Source organism: Piliocolobus tephrosceles, chromosome 21, assembly GCF_002776525.5.
Source record: "Piliocolobus tephrosceles isolate RC106 chromosome 21, ASM277652v3, whole genome shotgun sequence".
Lineage (NCBI taxonomy): Eukaryota > Metazoa > Chordata > Mammalia > Primates > Cercopithecidae > Piliocolobus > Piliocolobus tephrosceles.
In genome coordinates, this window is record NC_045454.1 from 48,628,274 (window position 1) to 48,643,214 (window position 14,941).

At 54.8% G+C, this 14,941-nt stretch overlaps 1 protein-coding gene across 1 annotated transcript in view; it reads left to right on the forward strand.

The window, feature by feature from the left end:
- MAP2K2 (mitogen-activated protein kinase kinase 2) overlaps positions 1–14,941 on the forward strand; it is a 36,080-nt gene that overhangs the window by 2,054 nt on the left and 19,085 nt on the right. Inside the window, exons 2-3 of the mRNA XM_023185632.2 lie at positions 4,353–4,563; positions 12,259–12,405. Of these exons, the coding sequence (XP_023041400.1) occupies positions 4,353–4,563; positions 12,259–12,405 (358 nt within the window). The remainder of the gene's footprint in view (positions 1–4,352; positions 4,564–12,258; positions 12,406–14,941) is intronic.

Below are 14,941 nucleotides of genomic sequence, written 5' to 3' on the forward strand. Positions count from 1 at the left end.
GTTGGGTTCTGGGAGGTTCAGAGCAGGGGGTCCTGGGGGGTCACATTGGGGGATTCTGGGAGGTCAGCAGGGGCCCTAGGGAAGTCATGTTGGGGGATTCTAGGGGGTCAGGGCAGGAGGTCCTAGGGGTCTCATGTTGGGTTCTGGGGGGATCAGGACAGGGGGTCCTAGGGGGTTCAGGTTGGGCATCTCGGAGAGGGCATCTCCTGCTTGTGGCGGTGCCTGGTGTGTGGAGTCCCTGAAGCTGGAAGTGTGGTGAAGAGACAGGGAAGCTGGAGTGTGAAGAATGAGGAGGTGCGGGGATCAGGGGACCCTGCTGGCCCCTGAAAGCGGAGGTGCAGATTCTGAGGCAGGTGGACTGGAAAACCCTCCTGAGGGGCTGACCCAGTGCAGAAGCTTTGAGGAGGTGGAGGGAGACCAGAGGCCTGGGCGAAGCGGTCTGAGAAAGGGGCATGCTGGGGTCGGGGTCGCGTGCTGGCAGAATCGCACTGCTCCAGGACGAGGGAGGGGGCTGGGTGTTGGGGGCGCACACTGGTGGGGTCATGCCAGGGTGATCTCTGCCCTTCCGTTCTGCAGGGCAGAGTGGGGCAGGGCAGGACGATCCCCGGGGCCCTTGGCTAGGGTCCGGGTGCCGTACCTGTGGTGTGACCCCTTGAGAACCAGGTGTCAGGGACTGTGGCACGTCTGGTGACCTCTCCCGCTCGGGGGCCGGCCTTCTGTGACCCGGATGAAGAAGACTCTTGATGCCAATGTGTGCAGGTCAACACGGGCACAGCCAGACACGGGGACCTGTTCCTCCTTGTCCGCGCGGAACTCGCCCTTCACATTCTCTTCTGTGTGGGGTTTGATTTCCATCCCTTGAAGGATTACCCCCAGGAGAGGAAGCCGGCTGTAGGGATGCCAAGGTTTTGTTTTGTTTAATAACCACAGTTGGGTTGCCAGCAACTTTAAGATGGATTAGTCAGCTGACTCCAGGATGCATTTTCCATGTTTTGAGCAGTACTTGAGATCTTCCAAGTGTGCCATCATAAGTGTTCATTCATGGCCAGGTGCGGTGGCTCACGCCTGTAATCCCAGCTCTTTGGGAGGCCAAGGTGGGTAGATTACTTGAGGCCCGGTGTTCAAGACCAACCTGGCCAACATGGCGAAACCCAGTATCTATTAAAAATGCCAAAAAAAATTAGCTGGGTGTGGTGGCGCACACCTGTAATCCCAGCTACTTGGGAGGCTGAGGCAGGAGAATCGCTTGGACCCAGGAGGCAGAGGTTGCAGTGAGCTGAGATCGCGCCACTGCACTCCAGCCTGGGCGACATAGCAAGACTCTATCTCAAAAAAAAGCAATATTCATTTATTCATTTATGTTATTCATTCATTCATTCATTCATGTCCCCCCCCGCCACCTTCTGTTCCACTCCCAGGGTCTCGCCATTCCTGCTGCTCCTGGGTCCTTGTTCAGCAGCTGCTCAGTGAGCACCTGCTAGGGCTCTGTTTCCCCTCATAGGAGACACTGAGATGAGCAGGAGTTGTCCTGACCTCGGGCAGGTGTTGTGACCTGGGGCAGGTTCCCCCACCCCTGTGAGTCTGTTCCCTCCTGCCTGGGCCTCCGGGGACGATGGTGTGAATGGAATGAGATGCTGTTTGTCCAGCCTAGGAAGCAGTGCCCAGGCCCCTGCCTTCTGGCGAGCTCTTTGCAGCACCAGCTCCAGCGCCATCACCTCATTTCTGGCCTGTGTGCCCCATGGCTTACGCCACTTCCAGCTGTAGGCAAACAGTGGTCAAACTTTGGGATTGGAAGGTTCCAGATGGAAGGAGCAGTCCACGCCTTCCTTCTCTGCTTCAGTCCCCTCTATGGCTGTCCACCATGACTTTAGCTGCTTCCGAAACTGGGACCTCTCGAGTTGGCCTGCTCTTCCAGGGAGACGTTTAAAGCTGCACTGCCTGGTTGAGTAGCCCCTGGCTATAGGCAACACATAAAACGAGAATTGCCCAGACCCACAAGAGCATAGGCGATAATGCAATAATGTCATTGTAGATATCAAAGACTTCAGATGGAAACAATGTGAAACACTCATTCATTTTTCATACTGGTTTATGTTGGAAATAACATTTTTGATGGGTTAAATCAAATGTGTTATTAAAATTAATTTCATGGTGGCTCAAGCCTGTAATCCCAGCACTTTGGGAGGCCGAGACGGGCGGATCACGAGGTCAGGAGATCGAGACCATCCTGGCTAACACGGTGAAACCCCGTCTCTACTAAAAAATACAAAAAACTAGCCGGGCGAGGTGGCAGGCACCTGTAGTCCCAGCTACTCGGGAGGCTGAGGCAGGAGAATGGCGTGAACCCGGGAGGCGGAGCTTGCAGTGAGCTGAGATCCGGCCACTGCACTCCAGCTGGGGCGACAGAGCGGGACTCCGTCTCAAAAAAATAAAAATAAAAATAATTTAAAAATTAATTTCAGCCAGGTGTAGTGGCCTACGCCTGTAATCCCAGCACTTTGGGAGGCTGAGGCGGGCAGATCACTTGAGCCCAGGAATTCAAGACCAGCGTGACCAACATGGTGAAACGCCATCTCTAATAAAAATACAAAAATTAGCTGGGCGTGGTGGCGGGCGCTTGTAATTCCAGCTACTTGGGAGGCTGAGGCAGGAGAGTGGCGTGAACCTGGGAGGTGGAGGTTGCAGTGAGCCGAGATCGCACCACTGCACTCCAGCCTGGGTGACAGAGTGAGACTCTGTCTCAAAAAAAATAAATAAATAAAAATTAATGAAAAATAGCCAGACATGATGGCTCACACCTGTGATCCCAGCTACTAGAAAGGCTGAGGTGGGAGGATCACTTGAGGGCAGGAGTTGAGGCTGCAGTGAGCTATAATCTTGCCACTGCACTCCAGCCTGGGAGACAGAGCGAGACCATGTCTCTAAATAAATGAAATCAGTTCACCTGTTCTTTTTCAACATGGGTACTAGAAGATTTTAATTTGCACACATGGCTTACATTCCATTTCTTTTGCACAGCACTTGGTTCTTGTGTGCATTGAGCTCAATTGTCTGTTACAGAGAAGTTGTCTGTTACTCCAGGATCTGGTTCCCAGTCAAGGCAATTGTGAAAATAGCTTACCGTCGAAATTTCCTTTGAAAATTCTTGGAATCACCCAATAAAGTGCGATGTACATGCTTGTTTAAATTTTTAAAAATTTTTTTATTGTGCAGAAACAAGGTCTTGCTCTGTCGCCCAGGTTGGAGTGCATTGTCGTGATCATGGCTCACTGCAGCCTCAACCTCCTGGGCTCATGTGATCCTCCCACCTCAGCCTCCTGACTAACTGGAACCACAGGCATAAGCCACCATGCTCGACTGTAGGTCTCACTTTGTTGCCCAGGCTGGTCATGCTTGGTTTTTGGATTTTTGGTTTGTTTTGTTTTGAGACAGAGTCTCCCTCTGCTACCCAGGCTAGAGTGCAGTGGCAAGATCTCAGTTCACTGTAACTTCCGCCTCCCAGGTTCAAGCAGTTCTCGTGCCTCAGCCTCCCAAGTGGCTGGGATTGCAAACGTGCACCACCGTGCCTGCCTGGTGCAGGTTTTGTACTGAGCCTTCTGCCTTCTGCTCTTGGTTCTCGTACTGTGCTCAGAACACTTGTTCCTCTATCTCCTGCAAAGACAGGCATCCTGGCCCGGGCTCCGTTCACCTGATCCCTCCCTCGTCTCCTCCCGACATGGTCTGGAGCTTGTGCCTTAGGAAGAAGTCCTCCCAGCTGGGTGCGGTGGCTCACGCCTGTAATCCCAGCACTTTGAGAGGCTGAGGTGGGCGGATCACTTAATGTCAGGAGTTGGAGACCAGCCTGACCAACATGGTGAAACCCCATCTCTACTGAAAATATAAAATTAGCCAGGCATGGTGGCGGGCGCCTGTAATCTCAGCTACTTAGGAGGCTGAGGCAGGAGAATCTCTAGAACCCGGGAAGTGGAGGTTGCAGGGAGCTGAGATTGCACCACTGCATTCTAGTCTGAGCAACAGAGGGAGACTCCGTCTCAAAAAAAAAGAAAAAGAAAAAGCAGATGGAGGCCTTTGAGCTGCGGCTTATCCTTGAGATCCTGAGGTCTGCTAGAGTTGCTGAGATGGAATCGAGGCAGCATCCTCAGTTCCCGGGGAGCCGCCCTGGATTCTGGTCATTGGTATGTCTGCTGGGTGTACACAGCATGGATCCTTCTTTCCTTCTACACCACATACCCCTGAAGTGCAGGAATCCGGTCTGTGTCCCTCTGGGGGCTGGCGCGCCACGGCCACGCGGTAAACGGCCGGGTGGAATCTCCCTAACCCCTGCCTAACCCCTGCCCTGGGGGTCTCTGCAGGGCAAACCTGGTGGACCTGCAGAAGAAGCTGGAGGAGCTGGAACTGGACGAACAGCAGAAGAAACGTCTGGAAGCCTTTCTCACCCAGAAAGCCAAGGTCGGCGAACTCAAAGACGATGACTTCGAAAGGATCTCAGAGCTGGGCGCGGGCAACGGCGGGGTGGTCACCAAAGTCCAGCACAGACCCTCGGGCCTCATCATGGCCAGGAAGGTGAGCGCTGCGGGGTCGGAGGTTGGGGAGTGGTGGGGAAGGTCCCCCTGGAAACAGGAGGGAGGTTGGGAAGGCAGCCGGGTCTCTGCATTCTGATTAGCTCCAGGCTCCGTTCCTCATCCCCACCAGGGACTCTAGGTCCTGAGAAAGGGCCCAGCTTCTGGGCAGATGGGAGCAGTGCCAGCCACACACAGCTGTGCCCTCCGGTGACTACCTTCTGCCCTGGAGGGCACTTGAAATCCACATTCCCAGAAAGCTAGCAAGTGTGGATTTCAGGAATATGAGTGTGTTACGGTTCTCCAGAGAAACAAGCGATGAAGCGCATGTGCGTTTGCGCCTGTGTGTACAGCCACGCACCTCGTGGTGATGGCTCAGCCAATGACAGACCACCTATGCAGCGGTGGTGACATAAGATGATCGGGCCATGTCTTTGCTGTGCCTTCTGTATGTTTATTTTTATTTATTTATATATTTATTTTTGAGACAGAGTCTCACTCTGTCATCCAGGCTGGAGTGCAGTGGCACGATCTTGGCTCACTGCAATCTCCACCTCCTGGGTTCAAGGATTCTCTTGCCTCAGCCTCCCAAGTAGCTGGGATGACAGGCGGACACCACCATGCCCGGCTAACTTTTTTGTATTTTTAGTAGAGGCGGAGTTTCGCCGTGTTGGCCAGGCTGGTCTGGAACTCCTGACCCCAGGTGATCCGCCCACCTCGGTTCTCTATATTTAGATAAACAGATGCTTATCAGCACCGCACTGCACTGTACCGAGTACAGGAGCCTGGGTGTAGAATGGGCTTTCCGGTGTTCACACAGTGATGACCTCGCCCAGTGAGGGACTTCTCAGTGTATCCCCGTCCTTAACGATACTTGACTGTATGTGTAGAGAGATTTATTCTAAGGAACTGGCTCACACAGTCCCTGGGCTGGCGGGTCTGAAATCTGCAGGACAGACCAGAGCCCCACGGAACAGCTGACGCTGTGGCTGAGATCCAGGCCCTCCTCCTCTGGGGCCTCGGGCATTTTTTTTTTTCTTCTTCTTCTTCTTTTTCCCAAGACAGGGTCTCCCTCTGTCGCCCAGGCTAGAGTGCAGTGGTGCAATCATAGCTGACTGCAGCCTCTGCCTCCTAGGCTCAAGCGATCCTCCCACCTCAGCATCCTGAGAGTAGCGGGGCCACAGGTGCACGCCCGGCTAATTGTTTGTTTGTTTTGTAGAGACAGAGTCTCACTATGTTGCCCAAGCTGGTCTTAGACTTCTGGGCTCAAGTGATCCTCCTGCCTCAGCCTCCCAAGTAGCCAGGACTAAAGGGAACACCAGGCCTGGCTAATTTTTTTATTTTTTGTAGAGATGGGGTCTTGGTTTGTTGCCCAGGCTAGTCTCGAACTCCTGAGCTCAGGTGATCCACCCGCTTCGGCCTCCCAAAGTGCTGGGATTACAGGCATGAGCCACCACGCTTGACCTATATTCTTTCTTTTTTTTTTTTCTTGGCTTACTGCAACCTCCACCTCCTGGGTTCAAGGGATTCTCCTGCCTCAGCCTCCCGAGTAGCTGGGATCACAGGTGTGCACCACCACACCCAGTTAATTTTTGTTTTTTTAGTAGAGATGGGGTTCACTGTATTGGCCAGGCTGGTCTCGAACTCCTGACCTCAAGTGATCCTCTTGCCTCGGCCTCCCAAAGTGCTGGGATTACAGGCATGAGCCACCGCGCCTGGGCAGGCTTTTCCCTGAAGGCCTTCAGCTGATTGGCTGAGACTCACCCACTCTGGGGAGGAGTAATCTGCTTTGCTCAGAGTCTACCGATTTAAAGGTTAATCACATCTTAAAAACATACCTTCCCAGCAACCTCTAGACTGGCGTTTGACAACGGGGCACTGTGGTCTCACTCAGGAGACGCAGAAAGCTGACTGTCAGCCCACTCTTTGAGAATCTGCAAGCCCTGGCGCTGACGGCCCCCGAGCTGAGTCATCCCGGGCTCCTGGGCCATGATGCAGCCTCTGCTCTGTGATTGAGAAGAGTGCCCAGGGGATACAGGGAGGTTGTGACCACTTGGGGACAGTGGCTCTTAAACACATAAGCAGAGGACTTAGTGTTGACGGGGTGTTCAGCTCCTCACCTGTGTTCTTGCAGACATAGAATGCTGCCTCTTCCTGGAAGCCCACCATCCTGTAGTTCCCCAAACTGGGGGAACCTGACCGCACCCAGTCCTGTGGGTCTGCGCAGGTGGCAGCATTGCTCGAGGGCCCTGCCTTTCTCGGGAGCAGCGGCTCAGCTCCTGCGGGGATTTAGCTCTGCAGCTCTGTCTTCTGGCCTCTAGAGTGCTGCCCTCCCTCTCTCCTGAAGTCTGCAGCCGCGGACTTGCTATTTCTGTCCCCGTAGTGCAGGCAGCCTCTTCCAAACCAGAGCAGCCTTGGAAAGCTCAGGTCCGCCTCCGCCCGAAGCACCGGGAGGGGAGAAGAAAGCTTGTGGTCGACAGAGCCCCAGCAGGGCCTTGAGCCAGAGTGCCAGTCCCGGTGTGTGCCAGGGACCCTCGGGCTTCTCAGGGAGCCTCCAGTGGTCCCTGATGGGCTGGGCAGTGGACATGAACCCAGTGCTTGCTGTAGCAGCAGCTCCTGCTCCCGCGGACAGGCACAGGTGAAGACGGGCTCACCTGCAGCTTTACCGCAGCCAGGAAAGGGAGGTCGGGGCCTTTAAACCTGAGGGCAGGCGTGGCTGGGCAGGCTCTGTGGTCTGGTGCGTGGGAACATCCCGGCGTTGGCTCCAGGGTTTGGTACTGTCCTTCCGTCATGAAGATAGATGTCATTCACCTTGGGGAAGGCGGGGAAAGGGCACACAGGACTGTCGGTACTATTTTTGCAACTTCCTGTGCTTCTATAAATCTTTCAAAATTAGGTTTTCTTTTAAGCGCCTGAAGACTCGGGGGTGGGAAAGGATGCATTGAGCGCACGGGCTCAGCGGCTCTGGCTGCTATGCAGGTGGGGCTGCGAGGGCTCCTTTCATTTCATCTTATTTATTTACTTATTTTTATTTTTATTTATTTATTTTTTTGAGACAGAGTCTCGCTCTGTCACCCAGACTGGAGTACAGTGGCGTGATCTCGGCTCACTGCAACCTCCACCTCACGGGTTCAAGCGATTCTCCTCCCTCAGCCTCGTGAGTAGCTGGGATTACAGGCGCCCGCCACCATGCCCGGCTACTTTTTGTATTTTTAGTAGAGACGAAGTTTCACCATGTTGGCCAGGCTGGTCTCGAACTCCCGACCTCAAGGATTCCACCTGTCTTGGCCTCCCAGATTGTTGGGATTACAGGTGTGAGCCACTGTGCCTGACCCAGTCTCGGTATTTAAGGTCATGCTGGCTTGTGAATGTCTTCTTGGCTTGACTGTGGCCTCTGACCCCTCTCCCATTGGAGCAGCACCCCTGCATTACCTGGGCCGGGGAGACAGGTGAAGAACTTGCTGCTTGTTACGCACGTGGGGCTTCTTTGAATTGCCCATGCTCATAGCAGAGATGGGTTTGTTTGTTCTTGCTTCTGAGTTCCTCCACTCCCCCATAGCTCACTTCCAGGGTGGCGGTCACACGGCCTGCCCAAGGCCACCTCACAGTACCAGCTGCTGTCTCACAAGTGGTGACCTGAGCAAAGCCACTGCCAACACCTTTGACGCATGTTCTCCTTAAAATTGAGCATCAGCCCCATTTTACTGTTGAAAAAAACGGAGGCTGAGTGGGGTCAGTGACTGAATTGGATTTGAACCCTCTTGGACTTGGGAGCAGCTGCCAGGGCATAGCCTCCGGAATCCATTGCACGTCCCCTAGCTGGCCACCACTCCCATCCTGTGCGTTCATTTTTCACATCTCTTGTAGAGAGGAAGGCTTGCTATGTTGCCCAGTGTTGAACTCCCTGGCCTGAAGCGATCCTCCCAAAGCACTGGAATTACAGATGTGAGCCCCTGCATCTGGCTCTGTTCCGATTTTTACAACAGCTAATTCGGAACGTTTGGAAGTGCAGTGTGGGCCACACGTGACTGTTGGCTACATCCAGCCCTGGAGCTGTCAGTTTCCGATCCATGATTTACGAGATTGCTGAGATCATTCCAGACCCAGGCCTGCGGCGCGGCAGCCTGGTCCTCCTCCCGCTCCGGCTCTCGCGGACACTCAGTGAAGCTCTTTCCTCTCCTTTCCTACTCCAAATCCCCAACCCCACCCCGGCCCAAATTCCTCATTCTTCTGTAGAAACCGTCTCCACCTCCGAGCCAGGTCTGGCATTCAGTTTTAACACCCTGACACCATCCGCATGTAATCAGCTATTAGAGCTGGCACGGCCTGGGCTGTGGTGTCCTGGAAAGAATACGGGCTGCAGCGTTCCCCGAGGCAGCCCCCATCCTGACTTAGCAGCTAATGCCACTGGGAACATGGCTCTGAGCCTCCGAACCTGGCTTGCTCAGTCAGCAGGAGCGGGGCAGCCCACCCGTCCCCCGGTGTTGTCAGGGTGAACTTCAGAGGGTGCAGGTGCTCAGGAACGCCCCCTCCCTGCCTGTCTGTCTGTCTTCCTTTCCCCTCGCACACCCTCAGTGGTGGCTGCCTGTTCATCTGGAATGCTTGCTCGACAGGCCCCAGGTATTACAGAACCATTAAAACTGAGATCACGCTGCAGCCGCCCTGTGCAGACCGGCCTCCCGCACATCTGCTATTTACTACAGCCTTCCAGAAGGCCTGTCGCTTCCGACGGCCTCATTTCACGTTAGGGGCTCCTGGGATCCCTCCCAGTGCCTGTCCGCCACTTCCTCTCCTCAATCACGGCTTGTGACGGCCAGCTGAACACGCGCTCTTTCCTGCTTCTTGTCACCCATCTATGGCTCCTTGGAAGTTTTTGGTCAGGAGCTGAGCCATCCAAGACAGCAGCCCCCGGTCAGATGTGGCTACTGGGCTCTTATAATGCAATCAGTCCGGATGTGCTGAACGTGGAAAACACGCACCAAGCTTCAAGGGCTTGGTGTGAAAACAAATGTGGCCTTTTCTTTCTTTCTTTTTTTTTTTTTTGAGACGGAGTCTTGCACTGTTGCCCAGGCTGGAGTGCAGTGACGCGATCTCGGCTCACTGCAACCTCCGCCTCTTGGGTTCACGCCATTCTCCTGCCTCAGCCTCCCAAGTAGCTGGGACTACAGGCGCCCGCCACCACGCCCAGCTAATGTTTTGTACTTTTAGTAGAGACGGGGTTTCACTGTGTTAGCCAGGATGGTCTCGATCTCTTGACCTCGTGATCCGCCCACCTCGGCTTCCCAAAGTGCTGGGATTAAGGCGTGAGCCACTGCGCCCGGCCCAAATGTGGCCTTTTCTAGTAAATCTCCCAACCTCCACGTGAACATCCAAGCTTCAGTACCGGGCCCTTGTGGAACAGGAGTGGGCACCAGCACCTCTCAGATACAGCCTGGCTGTAGGGGAGAGCATCCTAGGGTGCTGGGGTGGCCCTGGGGCCTGTGGAGTCACCATGAGGGAGTAGAGTAGCCCAGGGACCCCTGTCTGGAGCTGGATTCTGCAGGCTGGCCTGAGGGGAGAAGCCAGAGCTACAGGGGCAGGCGGTGTCAGGGCTGCGGTCAAGGTGGGACACCCTTTGCCTGAGGAGTGGCTGGGTGGGGGGAGCTGGGCACTGTGCCCCTGGGCCCTGCCACGCTTTTCAAGGTCACAGGCCTGGAGCAGGGGGCACACCCCACACACGCCCTGTGCTGTGGCCACAGTCAGCCTCCTGCTGCCCCGAACGCAGCGAGGGCCCCTTCATGCCTCCGTGCCCGCTGACAGGTGGCTCTTTGTCCCTCTGCCTGGAGCACCTCCCCCATCTCCTCCTCATGGTGACTGTCCTTCCTCAAGGCCCGGCCCAAGTGTCACCACCTTGGCACCCGGATTGCTTCTCCTTGGCGGCATTTCTGCCATGTCGAGGTGCCCTTACCAATTCCTGTTCCGGTCCTGAGCCCGGGTCTCCTCCAGGAAGGAGCCGTCTCCGTCTCAGTCAGTGGCTGTTTCTTCACTCACTGCACACCTGGGCCTGGCTTTGCCTCCGCGGCAGACGAGTGGAAACCATGTCATTTTCTTGTCTTACTGCGGTGGCTGGAGCGGGATGCTCTGATTCTCCAGAGCGCTGGCCCAAAGCCTCAGGCTGCTCCTTGCCGTGTGGGGGGTCCTGGCTCTCCTGGGGCTTGTCCGTGGGGTTAGGGGTTACTCGTGGTGTTTTATCTCATGTCCTTTCTGCACCATTTGTTTGTTTGTTTGTTTGTTTGTTTGTTTGTTTGAGATGGAGCCTCACTCTGTCACCCAGGCTGGAGTGCAGTGGCGCAGCCTCGGCTCACTGCAACCTCCACCTCCTGAGTTCAAGTGATTCTCCTGCCTCAGCCTCCTGAGTAGCTGGGATTACAGGTGCCTAATTTTTTGTATTTTTAGTAGAGATGGGAATTCACCATGTTGGCCAGGCTGGTCGCGAACTCCTAACCTGGTGATTCGCCTGCCTTGACCTCCCAGAGTGCTGGGATTATAGGCGTGAGCCGCTGCGCCTGGCCAAGTTTTTGTATTTTTAGTAGAGACGGGGTTTCACCATGTTAGGCTGGTCTCAAACTCCTGACCTCAAGCAGTCCACCCGCCTCAGCCTCCCAGAGTGCTGGGATTTCAGGTGTGAGCCACCACACCAGGCTCCTTTCTGATCTCTTGAGTGGATCTTTGGCTTCTTGCCTTTTTAAAGTGGCACCAGGGTCAATTTGATGAAGATTTCCCCTGCCGTCTTGAACCTGAGTGGAAGGAGAGGGAGAATCCTCAGGGGCGTCCGCGGCTCTGTGTGCCTAACATCTCCACGGGGTGTCTCCAGCTTGAGGGTGGGAAGGGGCTCGAGATAGACCCACCCCAAGCAGGGAAAAGGCTGGAGGGGAGCCATTGCCCTGCCTCCCTCCTGGGACAGGAGCACTTTGTCAAAGTCTGATTTGACAGGGAAAAACGCTTTCACACAGCTCCCACTACAACTGAGTGGGAATTAAGTATTTGCTTCATTGGTCTTTCTTGAAAACAGGTTTGTTGAGGTGTAATTCATATACCTTACAGTATCCCCTTTGAAAGTGTGTGACTCAGTGGATTGTAGTATATTCGTGACATTGTCCTCATCATCACAGTCAATTTTACAGTATTCCATCACCCCAAAAAGAACCCTGTTCCCGACAGCAGTCACCCCCATCCCCTCCTCCAGCCCCTGGCACCCATGCATCCCCTTCCTGTCCCTGGATCAGCCTGTCCTGGACAGTTCATAGAAATGGGATCACATACTGTGTGGCCTTTTGTGTCTGGCATCTCACACTAAGTGTGACACCCTCAGGTTCCCTCCACGCCGTGGCCGGGGTCAAGGCCTGGTTCCTTTTTACGGCTAAGTCCTGTTTCGGTGGGGGATGGGCTGCGCTGGGTTGGCCTGCTCTGCCCTGGGTGGGCGCCTGGGCTCTTTCCACCCTTGCCTGCTATGAATCGTGGTGCTATGAGCACTTGTGCACACGTTTCTGTGCAGACGCACGTGTCCATTTCACCCAGGCAGACATCTAGGGGTGGAATTGCGGAGCGGGGGCTGAGTTGGGCTTGACCACTGTTGTGAACGCCTGCAGAGCAGAGGCCCCAAATGCCCTCATCCCATTTTCGGGCGCCCCCAAGCTGGTCTCCCCCCTCTCCCCGGCAGCTGATCCACCTTGAGATCAAGCCGGCCATCCGGAACCAGATCATCCGCGAGCTGCAGGTCCTGCATGAGTGCAACTCGCCGTACATCGTGGGCTTCTACGGGGCCTTCTACAGCGACGGGGAGATCAGCATCTGCATGGAGCACATGGTGAGTGCGTCCGGGACAGAGGCAGGGGCAGGGCCTCCCTGGAATAGAGCATGTTGGGGAGAAGGAAGGCTCCCCCTCACGGCCCCTTTCCTCAGAGGCAGCAGTGCGCCGGCTTCCAGGGGATGCCGTACAGGTGTGTATATAAATGCTTTGGTTTTGTTTTGTTTCCTTTTTGTGTGTTTTGAGAGGCAGTCTCACTCTGTCGCCCAGGCTGGAGTCTAGTAGTGCCGCAACCTCGGCTCACTGCAACCTCCACCTCCCAGGTTCAAGCCATTCTCCTGACTCAGCCTCCCGAGTAGCTGGGATTACAGGCGCCCGCCACCACGCCTGGCTAATTTTTGTATTTTTAGTAGAGATGGGGTTTCACTATGTTGGCCAGGCTGGTCTCAAACTCCTGACCTCAAGTGATCCTCTTGCCTCGACCTCCCAAAGTTCTGGGATGACAGGCATGAGCCGCCGTGCCCAGCCAATGATTTTGTTTTTTAAGCACTCAAGGCTTCCTCCCAGCTGTGCTTTTTCTCTTGCTGTATCCCGGGTATCATTACCACAGCAGAGAGGGAAAACACTCCCGTTTTGGGGGTCACGTAGGTTGTTTCTAGTCTCTGCCCCATCTCAAGTAACAAGGCACTGACTCGCAGGCAAACCTGTGAGGTTGAGCCGTGCGAGGGAATTGCTGGGTTCCAGGGTGGATGCGATTAAAAATTGATCACTGGCCGGGCGCGGTGGCTCAAGCCTGTAATCCCAGCACTTTGGGAGGCCGAGACGGGCGGATCACGAGGTCAGGAGATCGAGACCATCCTGGCTAACACGGTGAAACCCCGTCTCTACTAAAAAAAAATACAAAAAACTAGCCGGGCGAGGTGGCGGGCGCCTGTTGTCCCAGCTACTCCGGAGGCTGAGGCAGGAGAATGGCGTAAACCTGGGAGGCGGAGCTTGCAGTGAGCTGAGATCCGGCCACTGCACTCCAGCCCGGGCGAAAGAGTGAGACTCCGTCTCAAAAAAAAAAAAAAATTGATCACTATCAGGCTGGGCACGGTAGCTCATACCTGTAATCAGGATCTTTTAAGCCCAGGAGTTCGAGACCAGCCTGGGCGACATAGTGAGACATCATCTCTATAATTGAAAATATTAGGTGAGTGTGGTGGCACGTGCCTGTTTTAAGATTTTTAACAACATTTAAAAATGGGGTTAAAAGTAGCTCCATCTACATGAGAGGCTGAGGCGGGAAGATCCCTTGAGCCCGGGAGGTTGAGGCTACAGTGAGCTTTGGTCACGCCACTACACTCCAGCCTGGGCAGCAGAGCGAGATGCTGTCTCAAAACAAAACTAAGCTGCTGAGTGTTTTTAAATGGCCTTCTCAGGAAGGTGTGGCAGTCTGAGCTTGTCAAGGCGGGCCTGTGCCTCCCCCAGCTCAGATCTGTGGGATCACAGTCTCTAGGGGGGCACAGGCACCCCCTCCATTGACTCCGACGTGCCCCCTTGTTAAGACTCTCTGGCCTTGAAGCCCAGAAGTGGATAAGATTGGGTGGAACAAAAGGAGAAGTGGCCAGAGCTCAAAACCCTGGAGGAAATGCTGCCAACCCCGCTACACCAAGCTCATCAGGTATCAGACTGCCCGCCACACGGCATCCTTTGCAAAACCAGAATGCTTGGGTGACACTCTGCAAACGTGCGATCCCCTTTGACACTTTTGTAATGAAGGCAGGAAGTGAATTTGAGCAAGGCCCCCACATAGCCATGTGACTCGGGCAAGGCAGCACCCGCCTTGGAACCCCTTTCCCGCCAGCAAGGGAGACCTGGCGTCTGCCCCGCGCTCGCAGAGTCACGGTGCCGGCGGCATCAAAGGGCGAGGAAAGGATGAGGAAGCGCTTTGTGGTCTGAGGCGGCCCCTCTGTCATGTAGTGCTCCCCATTCCTCCTCGTCTTCCTCGTCTTCCGCCTCCTCGCACCCAGCAGGCACCCTCTCTACTCAGGAGTTCCGTCTGTCCTCCCCTCATGTGGCTGACTCAGCTCTCAAGACCCCTGCTTCCCATGCGGAAAGGGGAGAGCATGGCAACCCTCCCCCAACCTCTGTTCTTGGTGAATTTAAAATGGGGGTTCCCCGAGTGGGTGCTGGCACCCCAGGGGACACCACACAGACCACCAAGCTGCAAGAGGGAGACACAGGCCATGCTGTGTTTATGGGGTGCATTCTTTAAAAGTTCCAAGTTTGTCTAGCCAGGGGTGGTGGCTCACACTTGTAATCCCAGCACTTTAGGAGGCCGAGGTGGGAGGATTACCTGAGGTCAGGAGTTCAAGACCAGCCTGGCCAACATGGTGAAACCCCGTCTCTACTAAAAATACAAAAATTAGCCAGGCACAGTGGCTAGTGCCTGTAATCCCAGCTACTCAGGAGGCTGAGACAGGAGAATAGCTTGAACCTGGGAGGCGGAGGTTGCAGTGAGCCAAGATTGCACCACTGTACTCCAACAGAGTGAGACTGTCATCTAAAGAAAAAACAGAAAGGGCAGACTCACCATCCTGGAAAAAAAAAAAAA